The sequence below is a fragment of the Hylobates moloch genome, unplaced genomic scaffold (genome assembly GCF_009828535.3).
Source record: "Hylobates moloch isolate HMO894 unplaced genomic scaffold, HMol_V3 SCAFFOLD_3, whole genome shotgun sequence".
NCBI classification, from domain to species: domain Eukaryota; kingdom Metazoa; phylum Chordata; class Mammalia; order Primates; family Hylobatidae; genus Hylobates; species Hylobates moloch.
In genome coordinates, this window is record NW_026652278.1 from 137,244,653 (window position 1) to 137,266,366 (window position 21,714).

At 39.0% G+C, this 21,714-nt stretch overlaps 1 protein-coding gene across 3 annotated transcripts; it reads left to right on the forward strand.

The window, feature by feature from the left end:
- The first annotated feature begins 2,775 nt into the window (after positions 1–2,775).
- LSM6 (LSM6 homolog, U6 small nuclear RNA and mRNA degradation associated) lies at positions 2,776–18,805 on the forward strand. Of its 3 annotated transcripts, XR_009212915.1 has the most exons (6): positions 2,786–2,875; positions 4,160–4,260; positions 9,913–10,016; positions 14,280–14,393; positions 16,905–17,064; positions 18,134–18,805. XR_009212915.1 is itself a non-coding variant. In XM_032147956.2 (5 exons), exons 3-5 carry the CDS (start codon positions 9,923–9,925, stop codon positions 16,937–16,939), a joined length of 243 nt encoding a protein of 80 aa, XP_032003847.1. In that variant the 5' UTR covers positions 2,786–2,875; positions 4,160–4,260; positions 9,913–9,922; the 3' UTR covers positions 16,940–17,219. The 3 variants fall into 3 exon arrangements, 2 of the variants coding, with proteins under 2 accessions (XP_032003840.1, XP_032003847.1); XM_032147956.2 differs by lacking the exon at positions 18,134–18,805 and having other exon boundaries at positions 16,905–17,219; XM_032147949.2 differs by lacking the exons at positions 4,160–4,260; positions 18,134–18,805 and having other exon boundaries at positions 2,776–2,875; positions 16,905–17,219.
- Positions 18,806–21,714: the final 2,909 nt, after the last annotated feature.

Genomic DNA, 21,714 nt, shown 5'->3' on the forward strand with positions numbered 1-21,714 from the left:
AGGCATATGTACTATAGAACTGTAGAAGGGGCAAACAATGAAGTGGCAAGAGTTCCCTTAGCATTTTTATATCTGCATTTGTCTATTTTAAGCATAATAGCTTCAAGAGAATGAAAAGACAAGCCATAAACTGGGAGAAAATATTTGTAAAACACATATCTGATAAAGAACTATTATTCAAAATATACAAAGGACTCTTAAAACTCAACAACAAAAAAAGAACAAACTGATTCAAAATTGGGCCAAAGACCTGAACAACCAAAGATATACATATGGCAAATAAGCATATAGAAAGATCCTCCATATCATATGTCACTAGGGAATTACAACTTTAAACAACTATGAGATAGCCACTAAGCAGCTATTAGACTAGTCAAAATCCAAAGGACTGGAAACACCAAATGCCCGTGAGGATGTGGAACAACAGAAACTCTCATTCACTGCTAGTGGGAATGCAAAATGGTATAGCCACATTGTAAGACAGTTTGGCAGTTTCTTACAAAACTAAACATACCCTTGCTGTATGATCTAGCAGTCATACTCCTTGATATTCACCCAAATGAGCTGACAACTTATTCTACACAAAAACCTGCATACACATATTTATAGCAGCTTTATTCATAACTTCCCAAACTTGGAAGCAACCAAGATGTCCTTTTGTAGGTAAACGGATAAATAAACTGTGGTATATCCAAATAATGGAATATTATTCAGAACTTAAAAGAAATGAGTTGTCAAGCCATGAAAAGGCATAGAGGGGTCTTAAATACATATTTCTAAGTGAAAGAAGCCAGTCTGAAAAGGCTACACAGTGGGGTGGTGAAGTGTATGCACCACTAACTATGTATGGTATGATTCCAAATGTATGATATTCTGGAAAAAGGCAAAACTTTGGAGATGGAAAAAAGATCAGTGGTTGCCAGTGGGGAGGAAGGGATAAATAGGTGGAGCACAAAGAATTTTTAGGGCAGTGAAACTATTCTGTATGATACTATAACTGTGGGTACATTTCATTATGCATTTGTCAAAACCTACAGAATGTGCAACGCCAAGAGTGAATCCTAATGTAAACTTTGGCCTTTGGATGATAATGATATGTCAGTGTAGGTTCATCAGTTCTAACAACTAAACGAAACTAAACTACATAAGTTAAACTAAACGTTGCCAAAATATTTTTATGACTTTAAGGCTCCTTAATAAATTAATGTTTATACATTCAGGGTTTTGAAGACTAGTACTCACCAAAAGTCTTGCAATGTTTTCTTTGCATCATAAAAGATGCTGAAAGCAAAAACCTGGGAAATATGGAAAATTGCCTTGTGAGTTAGTAAAAGTCATTTATAAGCTGCTGAGGGGCTTTTGGGAACAGCCACACTTTTTATAAGCTTGTTAGCTCATGAAATAATTCAGGATGCCCACCCCGTGTGTCAAACTGGGCCCTTACCCAGCTACTCCCCTTGGAGAAGATTGCAGCTGCTCAGCAGATGAACTAGGCCCTTAAAACTCCTCATGGCTCCCTACCCACCACACTAGCGTTAATGGCTCGGTTAGGGCTCTGTAGGAAAGGGAAAGAAGTTTGAATTTAAATTTTTCTTTTTTTTTTTTTTAATAATTTAAACAACCAGTAAGGAATGTGCAATTTTATGTCTTTTGCAAGGAAAGTTTTTAGGAACAGGGCTTTTTATCCTACTATGTTTGTTCTTTGCAAATAATTATTTGATTTAAATGGTACTTTTCTTAAAATTTTTATTTACATTGTATTTTATATTGCAAGAACTTCAAATACAGCCCTCTCAATAAATCAGTAACTGTTTGGTCTTTACCCAAACTGAGCTTTTATAGAAGGATGTAAAGAAGTCTCTATTCTTTACCAAATCATATCCAGTTGTTTTCTGTCCTGATATCAATCAAAAGTTTATTTCTTCTGCCTTTAACCAAAAGAAGGTTACAATGGAGGAACTCTTTATCTTCGAAAAAAATTCTGCATCTTAGATTTTATAACACCTAATGGGGTTAAGGATCTGTGTTGGAAGGTCTTATCACTCTGTGTATAGTGTTACAAATCATAAATATAATTAAAGTATAAGTTTTCAGCTGATGAGAGTATATGTGGAGGAGGAAAAAGGAATCAAGTCCTGGTGTAACAGTTCTCTTCTTTTTCCCCTCCAATTCCATTAATAGAAAGAGTATTGAGAATTCATGCAAAATTCCAAACCAAGTTCCCATAGTAGCACTTAAATAAGTCTGCACACCATTTCCAACAGGAACTAGTAATGTAACACAATTAATGTCATTATAATTTGGAGTTACTTGAGTGATTTTGATTATTTTTGTATCAATTAACATGGCCATGGAAACAGTCTCTTGCTAAAATGGCTTAAGTCTTCACACATTTAATCAATATCCAGAGGTAGATTTAAAGACTTGAGGTGTTTCATTTATTTATTTATTTGCTTTAAACTATTCAAGGACGTTTCTGGGTACACAATGCCGTTACTTAAACAGTAAATTCCAGTTTCCTATGACTTCAAGTTATTTTTTACACTTCTGTAAATAAATCCTGCCCAAAAGATCACTTCTAGTTTCCTGGATTTTTGTTTTTGTTTTGTATTGTATTTGTTTTGTATTCAGATTTCTGTTAGAGGAACTCCATTGCACCAATTTTGCTACCAGACAAACCGGGATTCTTGGATTTGCGCGCTTTGGCGCTGACAGGCTTTTTCGGCCCCAGCGGGCTGCCGTAGCAGAGAAGAGCACTGATTGGCTGAGGCAGAAAAGTGCCGCCGCCTCGGCGCTTTCGGTGTTGGCTGGGATCATCCGCGGCGGCCGGGCTCCTGGGGCGCTTGGAGTGAGGGTTCTGGATCCCGCCCGCTAGGTGAGCCGCACAGCTGCACGGGTCGACGACGGGGCCGGGCGCAGCCCCAGGTTCGGTGCCCCAGTGTTCAGTCGCGCTGTGGAGTGGCGGCTGCAGCGGCCCTAGGCTGGGCGAGGCAGCCCCGAAAAGGGCCTGCGGGGAACGGGCTGGGGCTCCGGGAAGGGACCGCTGGGTGGCGGGTCCCCGCGAAATGCCGCGTCCAAACTCTCCGCGCACGGAATGGCCGGGATAGGTCTGATGGTGGGCGCCGGGATCTCCCTCAGCGAGGCGCCTAGACTGCGCGGAGAGGAGCGGCACCGTCCCGGCTCCCACCGAGTTGGCGTCCGAGACCAATTCAGATTGTTGAAGTTCCCCAGGGAGCCCCGACGCTAATCCCAGGATCCGGGCGCACCCGGGCCTAGGCTTCGCCAGTCTTCCAGGGCTTCAGGGAATCGCGAACCCTCCCATACATCGGGGTGGCTGCGCCTGACCACAGGAATTAAGGGCTGGACTCGCCTGTCTTACCGAGTTGTCAGGTCGAGGAACCGGTTGTATGGTCTTAAGTCCTATCGCCCGAGGTTTTCTGTGCGTACGCGTGTCCGCACACCTGCATAGCAGGCATTTTTAAAGTGTGTTGGATTAGGATGATGCGGATTACCCTACCCCACTGCTTTTAGTAATACGTGACTATTGTAGAAAATTGCAAACATAGAAGACTTTAGTGAAGAAAATAATATTGACTGAACCCTTTCACCTACGATCATTTTCTCTTGTATGTGCTAGCTTCTACTTGAGCTAAGAGTGTACAAGTTTAATCACTTCAGAGTATAGTTTTCCAGTTCCATTTAAAAACTCTTCGTAAATATTATTCTAATTTTGTATCTTCTTTTGATTGTCCCATCATTGTGGGTCCCAGTGTAGGTCCCATAAATTATTCAGTCATTTCCCAATTGTGGGACATTAGATTGTTTTTGAATTTTTGCATTATCTTAGCATCCCAGATAATACTTTGATAAACTTCTTCCACCTATTTTTTAGATTACTTCCTTGGACTAGATTCGCAGAAGTGAAATTATCAGATTAGATGCTGTCATCTGTAAGGTCTGTTTTAGGCCTTCATACACATTGCTGCAGTGTTTTCCAAAAAAGTTTTAGAGGTGTTTGGCAATTTTAGTTGCTTGAATATTGTGCAGAAATCTTGAGAGGCTTATGGTTGTGGTGTGTGTGTGTGTGTGTCACTGGAGTTAATGCGTTAGACTACCTGAATGTTAAGTGGTCATCTGGCATAACTCCCTTATTTTGCAGATGAGGAACCTGGGGCCATGAGAAGTGAAATGAGTTATCCAAGTCACACAGCTAATTAAGTAGCAGAGCTGGGATTAGAACTCAGGTTTCCTGCCTCCCAAGTGAGTATTCTGTGCTGCATCAGGCAGTCTCTCACTGAACTGTGGCATGGTAGATACTACAATTTAAAAATTTGTTTACATCACTTGGGTTATTCTCTCCTTTTAAAAGTGTACTAACAGATTTTAATCATCGGAGAGACCTGTAACTGAAAAATTGGAAAGTGATCATTTTCATGGCCAAGACTAGAAATCCATTATTTAGAATGGCAACCCTTTTAAGATTTTGACAGTTGTTTTCAAGTTCCCTATATGTTAGAATAAAACATCCCTGATTAATTATAATCTATACTGCATCATTTGGTTAGAATGTAGCTTTTGGTTATCATTTGCTGTACCTTGGAGATTTCTTTAAAACTCCTCACTTTAAAACCAAAGAACAATTTTATTTTTATTTTTATTTTTTAATTTTTTTTTAGGGCTTATAGCAGAGATTCTCAACTTCCATTGACATTTTGGGCTGGACAGTCCTTTGTTGTGAGGGCCGTTCTGTTTGTTGTAAAATGTTTAGCAACATCCCTGGTCTCTACCCACTAGTATAGCAGTAGGACCACCTTCCTCAGTCATGACAGTTCAGTGTCCCCAGATATTTCCAAATGTCCCTGAGCAGGGTGGGGCGGGGTTGGGGGGACTGCCCTAGATGAGAACCATTTGCTTATAGAAATTATCTGGAGAACTTTATAAAATGTAAAATACAGTGCCTTTACCTGAGTAGACTTTGGGAATCTGCATTTTAACAAGCATCTCTAGATTTGGAAACAGCTGGTTTTTGAATGACAGAAACAGTTGTTTTCTCCGTTTTTGGTGGTGATAATAGAGATTACTTGGTTAGTATTTGTTGAAGTACATGCATGATCCTACTAGTCACTGTATCCATAGTTTGTGCTGGTGGGGGTTGGACAGGGATTTTGCTTGGCACTGGCCTTGAATGTCTCTTCCACAGACTTGGGTAGTGTGCTTAGGTACCAGGGATACCAAGTGAGTAAAATATTTTCCCTGTCCCCAAGAAGCTTAAAACTCACACGGGAGACCAGTCAGCAAATGGAAAAATTGTGAAACAGCCTGATAAGGGCCATGACTGAGAGTGGAAAGAGGTGCTCTGAGTGGACTCACTTCGCTTTTGGGAGAGAGGGAGAGAAGTAGCCCCTGCTGCTCAGGAAGGAGGGGTTGGTATGAAGCCTTCAAAAGACAGCGAGGCACTCCACTGTGTCAGAAGGGAGGATTTAGAGAGCTGTTCTCCGTATCTGATTGCCTTCTCAGACACTGATCTATTAGTCTAGTGCTGCAATTACTTGGATTGTAATGTTTCCTTCCAATTTTTTGCTTTTCAAATTTTTTTCACCCTCAACTGTAAATACACTAGGAGTAGGTAAAAACTTACAGGTAAACGTTGCCAAGAAATAAGGATTTTCATGTCTTCTGCTCAGTGGCATAACTCAAATCACATGACATAGATTTCTTTGTGTTTGTCCATTGTATTTCTCTGAGGCTAATTTACAGCACTTTGTCACGTTAGGTATTTTTTTTCCCCAGTGCTGCTACTCTCCAACTGGATTTCTCACCGCCTCTATTGCGATTCCCCAAGATTTAACCAGAGAATCTTAACATATTCAGAAGGGCAGCTGTACCTGTGAAAGGGCTTGGGCTTTGAGGTCAGCCTTGGCTTTGCTTTCCATCTCACAGGGTTTCTCTGTAAATTGCTTATGAATCTAACGCTGGTAGCACATAGTTGGATTAATAAAAGTTCTTTTTTTTCTTCATTCTTTTACCAAAAAGAAAAAAATTCCCTGCAGGGCACTTTGCAGATGTTTTCATACTAGACCTCTCAGTAGCTTCTGACAGAAAATATACTGCCTTTGACTTAATAGTCATTTATGAAAATAGGTCATTTAAAACAAACCTGAGTAGGAGTCAGGGGAGGGAGAGGAGGTATAGAGAGTGATTATGACTTTAATTTTGAAAGGAGAAGTTTTACCAGGGTGACCCTGAAGAAAGGTCTTTTTCCTCTTATGTGTTTATAGTTCAAGAGACTCATCTCTTGCTTCAGAAATTGTCAGAACTGTTCCTTCTGCCTTATCCAATTTAAAAGATGAAAACTTAAAATTACTTGAGCCAAGTGATGGGAAAAATTGTGGTGTCAAGACCAATTTACTCATACAAAATGGATTTATGGGCAAGTCATCAAGTAACAGGGAGTACCAAGGAAGCCTAATGAAGACTAATGTAAAAGATACGGCTTTCTTAAAGTGATGGATAAAATGTGTTTGAGGCAACTCATATACTCTTTTCCAAATAACTTTAGAAGTATTTTTTTTCCAAGAGGTTTAGTAGAATGTAGATATTCTAGAGAACAGATGAGAAGCTTGTGAGCCCCTCTTGTCATGTGGCTTACAGTAATTTGAGGGAGAAAAGACCCACATAAAGAATACAAAAGAGGGCATAGCAACAGGTTATAGCAAATAAAATCAAATGCCAAACTGTGTGATGCCAAAAGTAGGTGAGATGGGCATCTCCACTCTGCTATGGAAAGTAGAGAGTGGAACCCAAGCAAGTTCCTGCTTAAAACCCCTGTTTCCTATCATTGACAACAGTATTTCCCCTTGCCAGTCAGTTATTTCTTAGGCTTGTTCAAACAGATTGCTGGTTCCTACCCCAGAACTACTGAGTAGAATCTCCAGCTGATCCTAATGATTCAAGTTTGGGAAACTGACCCAGAGCCTCAACTCCGTGCTCCCTGTGAATGTGGCACAGCTCCCTGCTGCAGAGGCATCTCCTCCTTGCCTATGTAGATTTTACGTTCTACCCAGACACAGGTTCCATGCCTTTTCTGACTTCTCTTCTTTCAGCTGGGAAGTGACGCCTTTTCCTTCAAACTCAGCTCAGGTGTTACTTCCAAAAATTCTTCTTTGATCTGCCAAGCCTGGGGTAAGAGAGTGTTCTCTGCCCTTTTGTGCACAATTCTGTCAGAATACATATCACCTTTGTAAAATTCTCCATTTACATGTTTTTTGCCCTCTCTGGAATGGAAACTCTGAGGGCTTAAGGCCTTGTCTTTATGTTATATTCCCCAGTCCTGTGTGCCTGAACTTGACAGGTGCTCCGTGAAAGTTGGAAGTGTTGATTGCCTTCAGGAAGAGCTTGATGTTAATTGGAATACTGATAAGGCATAATGGACAAGGCATTATCTTTGGTGAGCTTAGAAGAACATATCTGTGTTTTTAAAAAGGTGTGGAAATTAATGATACCTTTAAAATAACCTATACTGTCAAGCAACTGATAGTCAAGATTTGCATTCTTTTTTCTGACAGTTATTAACTCTTTCCAGCTTTTGCTTTTCAAATGTTTTTAATCTGAAATTGTAAATACTCTATGAGTAGGTGAAATTAGTAATAATTAAAGTAGTTAATAATATCTCTGTGAACTAGAATCGCATTACAAAGCATTTTAGTGGTTTTTAACACAAAATAGCTACTTTTATCTCAGTTTTATATATGATGAAACTGTGGCATAATGGGATTTAGCATCTGTGATAGGAAATGAACCTGACTCATCTCTGAGTATCGGGCCTTCAGAGTTAATATTCTCTCTAGATGTGTTCAGCCTCAAAACAGCACATGTTCAAAACGTAAGGCGGTTTATAGATGAATGGGAATATTTGTATATTTTCACTAAACTCATTAAAGGTACTGAATCTGTTACAGTATTTATTTTGTAGTTTTTCACTTTGTACTCAGAACAGTATAAATAAAATTGCTGTGTGATCTGAGTCCTGAATGAAAAGTGGTTGTCCTGAATAGTAGTTGTAATTGTAATAGTAGTTGTAATTGTAGTTATCTGCTGAGATTGTGGAGCTAAAAAAATGAGCTGGAAATTCAATGGAAAAGTTAAATTGACATTTGTTGAGCAAAATAATTACTTTATCGCATTTTAAAAACATCTTTCAAACCTTGGGGGCAGTGTAGATTGTCCAAATGATAGCCCAAAATTCAAAAATAATTTCTGAAATTTGTATTTTCTTTTATTTGACTTAGGATGTTGAATTTTCTTGGCTAAAGAAAATTACTTAAATTACGATTGCGTTTGTTTACTCACAGTCTTTAAATGAGTTTAAATTCTCCTAGATTTTAAGTTCTTTAAGGACAGAGCCTTTGTGTATGACATGTTTTTGAATTTCCTTGCTCAGTATGTACATATTTGTTGATCCCAGTAACCTAGAGTTCCAGCTTACTACAACTGCTGATCCTGTATGAATTCACTATGAGAACATTTCCAAATAATCCTTCTCCACACAGACTCAGATTATTGAGTGGATGGACTTAGAATGAAATAAGCATAATGGAAGAATGTTTAATGAAAAAATAATGGAAGAATGTTTAATGAAAAAATGGCATTGAAAACAAAAGAACAGCTTGAGTTCTTGAAGGGAATCCTTAAAATACTGTATCCATACTAATTTTTAAGTCTCAGTGCTATATAGCTGCTGAATAATAGTGATGCTGAATTTGACTGAAACAGAAAAATTAATTTCTGAAATATTTTTACTCAGTTTTTTGCTTAACTACAGTTTCATTAACTTGCCAACATATTTTGAAAAAGAGCTATTTTATATGAAAAGATGCGTTTTGAAAGGAGTGATGTGCAGCTTTGCATGTCTGATATTGTTGATTTGGGTGTGTAATGCTATCTCTTTTTCTATGTTGGACTCTTACTATACTTGAGTTTTAAGACTGTTTTTTCTTCATTATTTAGAGCACATATCTGCTATAGTCATAATAGAGTAATTAAAAATCTTTGGCTGTGTTATTGACTTCCAGAAGGCTGTTTAAGGTTGTGATTAAAAGTATGCAGTGGCTATCCACTTTCTAGCTGTGTGACCTTGAGCAGAGTGTTTAATCTGTGTCTTTTTCTTCATGTGTAAAATGAGGATAAAAACAATACCTGCCTTTTAGGGTAGAGCAATTTAAATGTATTAATACATATAAGGTTCTTGGAAAAGTGATGGCATATAGTACACTCAAAATTACCTTTAGATTATAATTCTTTTCAGAGATACCATTTAGGCATCAGTTGTTCATAAATGTGTCTATCCTATATAATACAGACTTTAAAATAGGGCTGATTTGAACTTGAATATTCCGTCACATTCGGGAACAAATTATTTAATCTTTCTGTGCCTTTACTTTTCATCAGCAAAATGAGGGTATTAAGACCTTCTTCCCAGGGTTCTTGTAAAGATGAAATGTGATAGTGTTTACAAAGACCTTAACAGAATGCTCTGCATAAAATAACCAACCACTCACTGAATGGAAGTGGTAGTGGTTGTAATGGGTATACTGACTATGTGTCAGGCAGTAATGATAAGTGATTAAGAGCAGGTGCTTTGTAAACACAGGACTTTCCCTAATGAGACTATGCCATGGCATTGTGGGAACTGAATAAGATAATGCATGTAGAATGTTTAGCTTAGTATCTGGCTCATAGTAAGTACTGAAAACGTGTTAGCTGTCATGTAGTAGCAGTGGAGTAATATGCGTCTTCTCACATGGTCCTTTGATACTTCATTTTCTGTTAAGTATGTTAAGGGCTTTAAGGGTTTTGTTGAATAATCAGCTTTGGTCTTTACCTTTTATTATTCCTTTTCATATTTTGATTTAGGATTATTAAAATGAGTCTTCGGAAGCAAACCCCTAGTGACTTCTTAAAGCAAATCATTGGACGACCAGTTGTGGTAAAATTAAATTCTGGAGTGGATTATCGAGGTAATGCTTTCATGTTTCATCTTCACTGGTGTAACTGAATAAGTAAATGTGACTTACTGATTTTTATTAACCTCTTAAATATACCCAATAGATCAAAAAAGAACTGGTCATCAGTAGTTTTTATGCATATATCTTTTTCTGCCTCAGATCATTCCTTTTAGAAGGACAACTCTGACAGTATAGCATGTGCTTCTGCCTTTCAGTGTGATTTGTGTGACTTCTGTCTCATCTCTCTGCTTTGAGATCATATGTGCCTAAGTTCCCTGGTAATAGCCAGGTATTCATAGTGAACTCAGGTATGAACAACTCAACTGAAGAACTTCTTGGTGCAGCAGCATTTGTTTTTGCAGGAGTATTCAAGATTGGCAAGCAGCTATTGAGTATCATTTTACAACCTGAATGTCCCACTCATATAACGTATAATGTGTGGGGCGACAAGGTGAGACTCTGTCTCAAAAAAAAAAAAATGTCTTTCTGTTCTTGGAGAGAATATTATTTTTAAGAGGCTGCAATGCTTTTGAAATAAATTTTATAGGAAGAATAGTTTCAAATTCCATTTTTTAAAGTTACTGAATTTCTTATCTTCGACAGCCAAGGTATGTTAAGTTACCTGAAATATTTGACAGGTGTAGCTATAACTGACTCATTAGCAGAGGGACGTGGTCTCTTGGGTTGCTATAACAGAATACCACAGACTGGGTCATTTTTATTTTCATTTTTTGCGTTTTTTTATTATTTATTTCAGTAGTTTTTGGGGTGCAGGTGGTTTTTTTATTACATAGATAACGTTCTTTAGCGGTGGTTTCTGAGATTTTGGTGCACCCGTCACGTGAGCACTGTACACTAGACTGGGTAATTTTCTTTTCTTTTTTTCTTTTTGAGACGGAGTCTCGCTCTGTCGCCCAGGCTGGAGTGCAGTGGTGCGATCTCGGCTCACTGCAAGCTCCGCCTCTAGACTGGGAAATTTTCAACAACAGGTTTAATTTCTCACAGTTCTGGTGGCTAGGAAATCCAAGATCAAGGTGCCAGCAGGTTCAGTTGTCTGGCGAGGGCTGCATCCTCCGGAGAGGAGGAATGCTGAGTTCTCACGTGGCAGAAGGCAGAGGGCAAACCAGCACACTGCATGAAGCCTTTTTTTTATGCAGGCCTTCATCCCATTAATGGGCAAGTCCCCATGGTGTGCTTGCTTCTTAAAGGCCCCCACCTCTTAATACTGTCCCATTGTCAAACACCTGAATTTTGGAGGGGACACATTCAAACCATAGCACAGGGTTTTGTGGCCTTTTCTTGGTCTTTTTTCTGAATAATTAATAATCATAGTAATCTCTTGAGTTTTTTCCTTTGAAATCTCTATTGATTATCCTCACCTAGTAAAGGAGGAGCTAGGACTCAAGTTCAGGCTCGGCTCATAAGCCTTGTTAAGAAACCACTCTGGTGATTATGTACTCCTTTAGCTTCTTGACATTAATAACATATCTCCAGTTTAATTTTATTTTTATAGTAAAATTAATGGATTCATACAGAATACTGAGGTACTATAATGTCTCCATGTACTGCCTCTCACCTGCGAACTTTTGATGGGCCCATAGGAAGTAATAGACTTCTAGGGGTTTTAATCTGTTTGACAGTTGATTAAAGTGAGGACATTGTGTTCAATATCTTCTCAGTACTCACTTTATTGAAGAGATGAACCAGCCTGACTGTTTTTCTCTGTACTCTTTAGGGAAAATTTTTCTATTTATAAAGGTAATACGTGTTTTAGTTTTGTTTTAATTTTAGAATTGTGAAAGGAAATAATAGAGAAAAGTATATAGAAGAAAGCCAAGGATCACCAATGCTACTGTCCAGAGACGGTTTACCAATTTTGACCTCTATTTAAGCATAATTTGACATAAATGGAATCAACCGTACATGCAACCTGATTTTTTTTTTTAAACGTTGAAACAGTACAATTTAGTTTTGTGACAATATAGAGGGTTTCATGGCTGCATAGGAATCTCTTGTGTGACTGTACCATAGTTTTGTTTTTACTTTTAACCAATTTCCTATTAATGGACATTTAGGTGTTGACCAGTTTTTTGCCACTATAAACAACTCTTTTACTTTTGACGTATATTGTGAAGTTGACCAAACATCTCTTTAGAATCAGTTCCCTGGGCTAGGATTTACAAGTCAGAGAGTATTCCATGGCCCTGCATCAGGGAACCTGAGTTTATCCTTCATGTTCTCACTAACTCTTGTATTAGTTTTTTTTCATCTTTTCCAATCTAATTGGCAACAAGTAGTATCTCATTCTACATATATTTTCTTTGTTTACTAGTGAGATTCAGGAGTCTTTCACATTGATAGTAACCATAATTTTTTTTCCTCTTATGAATGTCTGTTCATGGCCTTTATACTATTAAAGCAAAATGTTTTATACTATTAGATAGCCTTACTAAAGGAACGTGCTTATTTTGTGGTTTGCGAAACACCAAAAAGACCCCAAAACAAAACAACAACATACCAAAAAAAAAAAAAAAAAACAACTCCAACAACTCTCTGTAGCAGTTTCTCTTTGAGAAAATGTCTTGTTTTTGGTTATGTATAGTAGTTTATCTCATGGAAGGAAAGGGTTGTATTTCTAATCCTCTGGGCAGTTTTTTGTTTTTTGTTTGTTTGTTTTTGCCTTTGCTGTGAGAATAGATATTTTAATTAGAAGTGAACTCTTTTTTTCTTTTTTTTCTTTTCTTTTTTGAGACCGAGTCTCACTCTTTCGCCCAGGCTGGAGTGCAGTGGCTCAGTCTTGGCTCACTGCAACCTCCGCCTCCCAAGGTCAGATGATTCTCCTGCCTCAGCCTCCTGAGTAGCTGGGATTACAGGCACCCGCCACCATGCCCGGCTAATTTTTGTATTTTTAGTAGAGACGGGATTTTGCCGTGTTAGCCAGGCTGATCTTGAATTCCTGACCTCAAGTGATCTGCCTGCCTCTGCCTCCCAAAGTACTGGGATTACAGGCATGGGCCACTGTGCCCAGCCTGGACATTTCATTTTAAAATTCTTTTCATTAGTTTTCAAACAGGTTTGCATATTGTGCCTCAGATTTTTCTTGCTCATTTATAATTGCGGTTTATATGTAAAATAATACAGCAGGAAATGAGCTAAAGTTGTAGCTTAAGCTTTCTTTTGCTAGGAAATAATTTTATTATTCACAGTCCATTCTGGTTCTTTGAGAGTTTACCGCTTCTAGCAGAATTCTGGTAGATTAATGTCTTTTGCTGTCATTACACACACAATTTTGAAAGGAAACTTTTTTGTTTAGAGGATAATGGGGGCAGAGGCAGAGAGTGAGGAGCATATTAATGAAGTTAAGACATCAAATGAGAAACTATAGACTCGACTAATTGAATTGAATCTAGTATTTGTTTTTACTTAAATTTTTTTTTCTAGAAAATACCACTTTAAATTAGAGACAGAGTTAGAGGCTTACAGATTTTCATCTTTTGAAAAAGATTGTCAGGTCAAATTTTACAAAATTTGTACCATCTTAACAGAATTAAAGATTCACTCAAACTGTTTCCTTGAAAGCTCCCTCGAATGTTTTTGGCCATTTTCTCTATTAGTTTTGATTGGAAAATATTATAGCTGTAACAAAACAGAGCAAGATGTGTTATAATGCAATATGTTGCCCTATATTCTCAAGCTGCTCTTCACTGTGAGTCACAGCTTTAAGATGCTCTTTCGGGAGCACCTGCTGTCTCCTCTTCTATTATTTTAACAGATTGTGGAGACTTCCTTTTAACCCTGGAGTACATTCATCTGCTGCAGTAGATGTTGTAAAAGAATGAAATAAATCTGCCAGACCCGTATTTCACTTAGTGGCTAAAGTAGGAAATGCCACTGGAAGCAAGGATCATTTGTTCATGCATAATTGCCCACCTTGTGCTTAGCTTTCAAAGAATGGTATTTTTGCTGGAATAGTCTTATTCTCTTACTTGTTTGAATGCTTTAAAAGTTTCCGTGTGGTCATATGTACCATGAGGGAAGTGACAGTTTGTTGTTTTACCGGGTAGTAGTGGGTGCGTGACTGCCTTCCTAGACTTCATTCAGATTGGCATAGAGTTGTTTTGTGCTTAAGCTGTTGAGTTTCATTTATGGTGTGAATTTTTATATTAAGCATCTAAGAGCTAATGAATAAAGAGATTGTCTGCTCTACAGTATACCCTGTAATTTTCAACTCTTACTTGCCTCGTATATCTTCTTTTTGACTAAATATGTCTGCAGGGGTCCTGGCTTGCTTGGATGGCTACATGAATATAGCCCTGGAGCAGACAGAAGAATATGTAAATGGACAACTGAAGAATAAGTATGGGGATGCATTTATCCGAGGAAACAATGGTAACATTTCTTCACCCTACAGTACAGCATTCAAAATAAGCCTTTCTATTTATAATCCAGATCACCAAAGAGTTTTCTAGATAATTTCAAAGTCCAGTTTTAGGCTTGATTATTTTAAAATGCTTATATGTCAGATCTTCAGTTTGACCAGTTATTTTGTAGATACTTCATGGAATTTTGAAACTAAAATTCTCTCCTTCCCTTCTTTTAGTGATGAGGAACTGAGGGACATTGTTCTCCTGACCCGAAACCCTGCTCTCTCGAATATAGTGTAGTATGTCTCCCCAACACATATTCCTGCTTCTTGTAGCCTGGAAGTTGGAGCTGTAAGAATGGGCACCGTTTCCCTGCTGTCTTTGATTTGCATAATTTGGCAGTTCATCCTATTTGTCCCTTCTCTATTAAACATTCAGATGCTTTCTGTGCAGATTTGCATCCTTCAGTTTGGCAAAAATGGCAAAGTAGAAAAAGTTACTCAGTTTTTTAACAACTAATAAATTGCTATGATTTTTATAGTTATTTTTAAGTACCTAGTTTAAAAATGAAAATTATAATAAAGTCATATTTGTATTTTTGGTGGGGAGGGAAAGATATCGGAATTATGAGAATTACCCCACTTTTTGGTTCCATCTTCCAGATGAAACTCTGGGATTCTTGAGTTCAGATTTTTTGTTGATTTCTTTAATTCTGGATGTTTTCAACCCCCTAAATAGTTGGACCTCTTTGCTATAAACTAAACTTTCTGACTTTTATAATAGAGTCTGTCCCCTGTGCTTACAGTACCTTATTTCTTTATATCATATTTTTACATACATTATTTCCTGGCTTTCTAGTCCTATTTATAGAATTATTTATCCTATTTTTCATATCCTTATTTGACCTCCTCTTTTTCCTAAGAAATGTTATGATCTTGTCTCACCTCAAGACAGCTAATGGCAGCAGTCACCGGCAGGTTGGGTTCTGTGTGTGTTGATAGGGTAGATCCTTTAACGTGCACGCTACCCCTAGGACTTGGGGGGCAGGGTTGGGGGGCGCTGTACTGGCATTCTGATGCTTCCCTTCATGTCACATTTCCCATGATGTAATCAGTGACACTCATCTTTAGACTCCCAAGTTCACATGATTGGCTCTTAAAGAGGATCTTGACTTATTTGATTGATATGTGCTGTGTTCTTTGATGAAGACACCTTACTGTTCACTTTGAGCAGACCTCTCAGAAGCCAAGTAGGCATGGGAGGTGGAAGGGAGAACCACCTCTAGTTTGGCCAAAGTGACCCAAGCATTTCATTTTGTTTCATTCCTACGGACCACACATCCTAAGAGTTCATGTTGGTAGTCGTGAGAGGACCATTAAGCAGAACATTGGGTAACACCAAAGTATGAGACTTTAACGGGAACTCAGAATAAGGACTTTGGTATCATTAAAAAATAAAAATAAAAAATAAACTCCTTAGCTCTTGTTTATCCTGTTGCAATTAAGAAGGTAAACAGCAAGTTTAGAGTTTGTATTGGGGAGATAGACGAAAATATGTTGTTTATTCTTAATTTGAGGTCTAGCCTGGTTAAATTTACTGATTTACTTTCTGAAAAGCATCTTTTTTTTTTTTTTCCTGAGATGAAGTCTCGCTCTGTGGCCCAGGCCAGAGTGTAGTTGTGCAATCTCAGCTCACTGCAGCCTCTGCCTCCCAAGCTCAAGCAGTCCTCCCACCTCAGTCTTCTAAGTCGCTGGGACTACAAGTGCATACCACCATGCGTGGCTAATTTTTTGTATTTTTGGTAGAAACGGGGTTTCACCATGTTGCCCAGGCTGGTCTCCAACTTCTGAGCTCAAGTGATCCACCTGCTTCGGCCTCCCAAAGTGCTAAGATTACAGGCGTGAGCCACCGTGTTCACCCTTGAAAAGCATAATTCTTATACTTCTAACTATAAAGCATTCTTAGATGGGACTTTCACATATATTTTATTTTATCTTCCTGGTCACACTTTAAAGAGTCAATGAGATACATGGATGAGATTAGGACAGTTTTGTAAGACATCAAACCTGGGTGTAGATTCATAAAACTAGTCTTACAGTACTTCTAGAGTTAATTGAATGATATGAGAATTCCTTTTTTTTTTTTGAGACAGAGTCTTGCTCTGTCGCCCAGGCTGGAGTGCAGTGGCGCAATCTCGGCTCACTGCAAGCTCCACCTCCCGGGTTCACCACCATTCTCCTGCCTCAGCCTCTCCGAGTAGCTGGGACTACAGGCGCCCGCCACCACGCCCGGCTAATTTTTTGTATTTTTAGTAGAGACGGGGTTTCACTGTGGTCTCGATCTCCTGACCTTGTGATCCGCCTGCCTCGGCCTCCCAAAGTGCTGGGATTACAAGCGTGAGCCACCGCGCCTGGCAAGAATTCCTTTTAAACATCAGATGTATCAGACCAAAATCTGTTGGCTTTTAAACTTGCTACTATGTATACTTACAAGCAGGGTTTTTTAAATTTCAATTTATGTATTTTTTTCTTTTCAGTGTTGTACATCAGTACACAGAAGAGACGGATGTGAAGACACCAAGAGAGCAATGTTTTTCATAGTTGGATATATTTTTAATGAATTTTTTTCTAATTTTTGCTTCTTTTGTGATACAATTTGTCCTGTTTTTATAATAGTTGGTGATTTTTCACTGACATGTGAGTAAGATAAATGTATACAATTGTGGATTTAATTGTGAAATGTTCTTTCACATTTAAGTTTTAGTCGTTTTCTTTTACCTCGTTGTCAGTGTACAGAATGCTAAAATAATGAAAAAAAGACAAAATATACCTCTTCCTACAAGATAATTTAACTTCAGTTTTGAGGAGTGTCATTTCATTTGACTTGCTTTTCTTATCCAGCTAAAATGATGCATATATTTTATATATTGTATGGGCATATAATTAAAACATTTTAGAGGTATCCTCCTTTATTGCATCCTTTTCTGTTCATACAAAATCCTTGGGTGAATATGTTCTACAAAGGCATCCAGTTTCAGTCTGAAGCTACAAAAAGGGGCCACGGATTAGAAGTTCAGCCACTGATTGAGTCACCTAAATAGAAAACAGAATTGGAAAGCTAAGAGTGCCACTTGCACATAAGGAGTGGGAATTTGAACTGAGGTGCTGGAGAAATCCTAAAGATGAACAGGATTTCAGTGAGGAGAAAGCCCTCCTGTCAGCAGTCCCCCTGCATCTCCTATGCAATTAGACTTGTTAGGTTTCCCTGCTCCCTTTCAGGAGCATTGGCATCAACGTGATTCCCTCAGTTTATGAACACAGTAGCGGAGGGGCCGTTCCTGTACATCTCTCACAGTCATATTAAAGCAAAGCCTAGAGTTTATAAACATAATTCAGGTTCTAATTGCCGAGCTGAGATTGGGAAAGAATTTTTCCTAACTCTCGCCTAGCAAGTGGCTATAGGGAGGCCTTTCTCAAAAATCAACTGTATTTGCCTGTGACATTGTCCAGGAACAGAGCACCAGGCTCTATGTTGCTTGGTACAAGGCAGCTCCTCTGGTTATATGACTCCTACTGAGAGGATTTTCACAATTCATTAATGAGCTTTCCACAACTCTGCTTTATTCTCCAAACAGTTTTACGCTGTCTCTAGGAACAACAAATATATCTGGGCACTGTGGTTGAATGAATACCAGACAATTGTGTGAATGTTGTATTGGACTTCCTCTTCCCTCCCTCCCCAATCTAAATAGCATTCCTATTTCAGGAGCCGGTGGTGTAATTTGAAACAACTGCTTGGTTGAAGGATGGGGGGCAGGATCAAGGAGAGAGGGAAGGGGCAGTGCTGATTCTGGAGAGGTATATGTAGTGTTTTGTCTTGGTTTATTTTAAAGATCAGAGTAATTGGAAACAATTACTTTTTAATTAATAACTTGGGAAAGGTGAACAGAAACATTTCACAGGGTTTTACCGTGTGCACACTGAAATAAAACACTTTATGCTATGCTTCAATAATTTATCACTTCTTGACAGGGGCTTGGAAAAGGTCCAGTCTGTAAATACAAATCACCAATTTGCTCCTTTATAAATGAGTTCTTTTAAGAAGAAAATGGATGGCTCTCCAAGTGGAGCATACATGTTCTCATTTGTTTTGTAGAATATGTGGGGCTGCCAGGTTATCGTGTCCCTTCATTCACTTACATCAGCCACCTCTAAAAGCAATTCCATTGTAGTCTCCCACCAATTTGTAGCATCCTATTTTTTCTAACTTCTTCCCTGACCTCCCCTTTGGTATATAAGTCTTTATTTTCCCCTTGCCATCTCTCTAGTTTAATAGCTCTACAGTGGAGTACTGTTTTCAACCATGGAACTACTTTTAATCAAGATCGACTTTGGGAAATGCTGCCATTTTTATGGTAATAAAGGACTGTATTATGCACTGGGACCTGCTCAAGTTGTCTCCTGTGTATACCTTCACATAGTAGAACCATGAAACAAAGTGTAAATGCTAAAATTGCTTTGTTCTTAACTGTAGTCTCCTCGAGGTCAGTGAATGATTTCTAGTTGCATTGTAGCGAAGACATTTGTTCCAGGTTGAAGAATTTTTTGCTTGAGAACATACATTTTCCCTGTCTCTGTGCCCCCAAACCCTGGCTGCCACACTCTTTCTTTTGGGCTGTGACAAAACAATGTTTAGCGAGAAACAAAATTCTGCTCGATTTTCAGACTATCTGACTTCATGTTCTGTTTTGGTCTTTGAGCTATTCCTTGGCTAATCTTCCAACAAGTCGAATTGATTCTTATTTCAAAACTGTTTATCCCAAAACAGAGCTGTTGACAAGTACAAATACAGATGGCAGACATGTGGTATGATTTTCATGTTCTCATCTCAGCATTCAGGAAGGGAATGTTATTGAAAGATGGTTTACATCTGAAGCTTTCTGCTCAAGGCAATATGGAATGCATGCTAGGAGTGCTTAATTATGCTTAATTAATAATAGTAACAAATGCTTAGGGATTTCCTTAAGGACTAAAAGTGCAGCAGCATTGGACTTGCTGTGTAAGGCTTATCGCCCTGGAGGCTATAATAATCTGTAACAATAGAAGCAACCTCTAGGGGGTAAAATTGTCTTTGATAATCACTGACTCTTGGGTGACCTCAGTGCAGCATTCCAGGCCAAAGATCCAGAATGTTCCCTTACTGGGGGCAGACATGCCCATGATTGCACTGACCTTTGTCCTCCAAGCACATGATCCTCCAGAGTACTGGCTAGCTCTTATATTCAGAGGTAAATCCCAGCCCATGCTGTGGCCTTTGCTGTTCCCCACAGCCCAACTGCATTAACTATATTTTTTTTTTCTCCACAAAAAGAAATTGTTGGTGAAAGGAAGACAACCTGCAGTTTTTCTCCTCACCGACCTGGTTTCAGGAGGCCGTGTGCTGAGTGGTGTGCCTCTTCCTGTCTTCCCTAAGCTTGCCCCTGACCATTGTGGAGGTAGATGCCACCTAAGAATGGCAGGGTGAGTCCTGACCTCTGGGGTCTGAATATCCAGCAACTACCTTAATTCCAGTCGCTGCTGTCTGTCGTACCACCAGTACACAGCTGTACAGCTGTGTCTCTGTTGTTGACCGACTAACTTAGATTCACTGTTAAAGTCCAATTAGCCAGAGTGGGGGTGAAAATGCAAGAGTGGACGGTGAGAGTGGTATGTGCCATGTGTGACAGGACCGCAGAGAGAGCCCTCTCTGATACCTGTTATGTCCCTCCTTTAAAAGATGCGAGAGGTGGCCAGGGAGTGGGGATTTCAGAATGTGGCGGCAGAAATCAATTTAGCATTTATTGGATGACAGCTATAGGCAGGCACTGTGCTATATCTTATGGGGGTAGATAAAAAAGGAAATATGACATTGTTCGCACCTTCCATACTGAGTTTGTAGGTTTGGGTATTATGGGGGAAAGTGGTACTTTCCATCCTTTTTTAAAAAAATTGGGCCAAACTTTAAGAATTCTTTTAAAAATCAACATTTTAGATGGATTCGAGCATCTCAACTGTATGTTCGTATCTTGAAATTCCAAGTAAACTCAAGAGTGGATAATTTTGAAATCTGAACGTAACTGTGCCCTGTTTACCCACAGGCCCAGGTAGTTCAGCCTCCCATTTTTGTTTTTTTCCTTCCCCTAGCAAAAGCCAGCTTTTGTGTGGTTTAACTGAACAATCATGTTGGATATTTTTTAATTTGAAGACCCATTTTGATTCATGTGCAGCACTGAAGGATTTTCTTCATAGTAATTTGGGAGTTATAGCAGATAGAAAGGCAGAGGCATATTCCAGGAACTTCGTGAAATACAAAACACTGAAACACTTGGGATAGGCTAGTTTTCAATGCTTAGGTTACACAAATGTCCAAATTCACATGGGCTTAATTTATTCCAAGTTTTATAATGGGATGGATGTTGGTGGGTTTGGCAATATATTATACCAACAATTTGGATTAAAGAAGAGGTTAGTTTATGAAAAGTTTACGTAACAATCTTAGGCAATTTTATTACCATCATGTGCATACGGTATTTCAAGTCACTATTCAGTGTTTATATCAAATAGACGTTTTATTGAACTTGGAAAAATGAAAAAATTAAAAATGTGTAATATGTACGGTTGAGTGGATGTTGCTAGGATACAGGGCTCCTTGTACCCCACCCACATTAGTGTGTTAATCACAAACCCCAAATCTCAGTGGTTTGAAACAACTAATGATCTTACTCATGCTCCATGTGCACAGGGGCCCATAGGTGGGACTCCACTGATTGCAGTCACCTGGGGGCCCAGGCCGAGGGAGGCAGCACCTTATGTTTCCACCATTTCAACCTGAGGACTCAGCATCTGCTGCGGCAGAGGAAGAGCATAAAGGATCACTCCCTGGCTCCTAAAACCTTTTGCTTAAAGCTAGTGTCACTTCTACTCCATTATTAGGCAAAGCAAGTTACACGGTCAGGGCTTACTTCAAGTTTTCAGAAAAGTATAATCCTTTCATGGACCCAGGAGAGACAACCAGAAATACTGGTGAACAGTGGTAATAACGTACCACATTATGTGTACTAGTCATGGTTCCTCCAGAGAAACAGAACCAATAGGATGTATAGAGAGATTTTAAGGACTTGGCTCCCACGATTGTGGAGGCAAGCCCAAAATCTGCAGGGTAGGCTGGCAGCCTGGAGACCCAGGGAAGAATTGCCATTCAAGTCTGAAGGCTGGCTGCTGGAAGAATTCCCTTTTCTTCCAAGGAAGTCAGTGTTTTCCTATTAAGGCCTTCAACTGATTGGATGACGCCCACCCATATTATGGGGG

Bases quoted from the DNA above. Each gene is read 5' to 3' on its own strand.
- LSM6 (XM_032147949.2), top strand. From the start codon at position 9,923: ATGAGTCTTCGGAAGCAAACCCCTAGTGACTTCTTAAAGCAAATCATT. The intron at 10,017-14,279 runs GTAATGCTTTCA...ATATGTCTGCAG, and splicing joins TTCTGGAGTGGATTATCGAG to GGGTCCTGGCTTGCTTGGAT. The intron at 14,394-16,904 runs GTAACATTTCTT...TTTTCTTTTCAG, and splicing joins ATTTATCCGAGGAAACAATG to TGTTGTACATCAGTACACAG.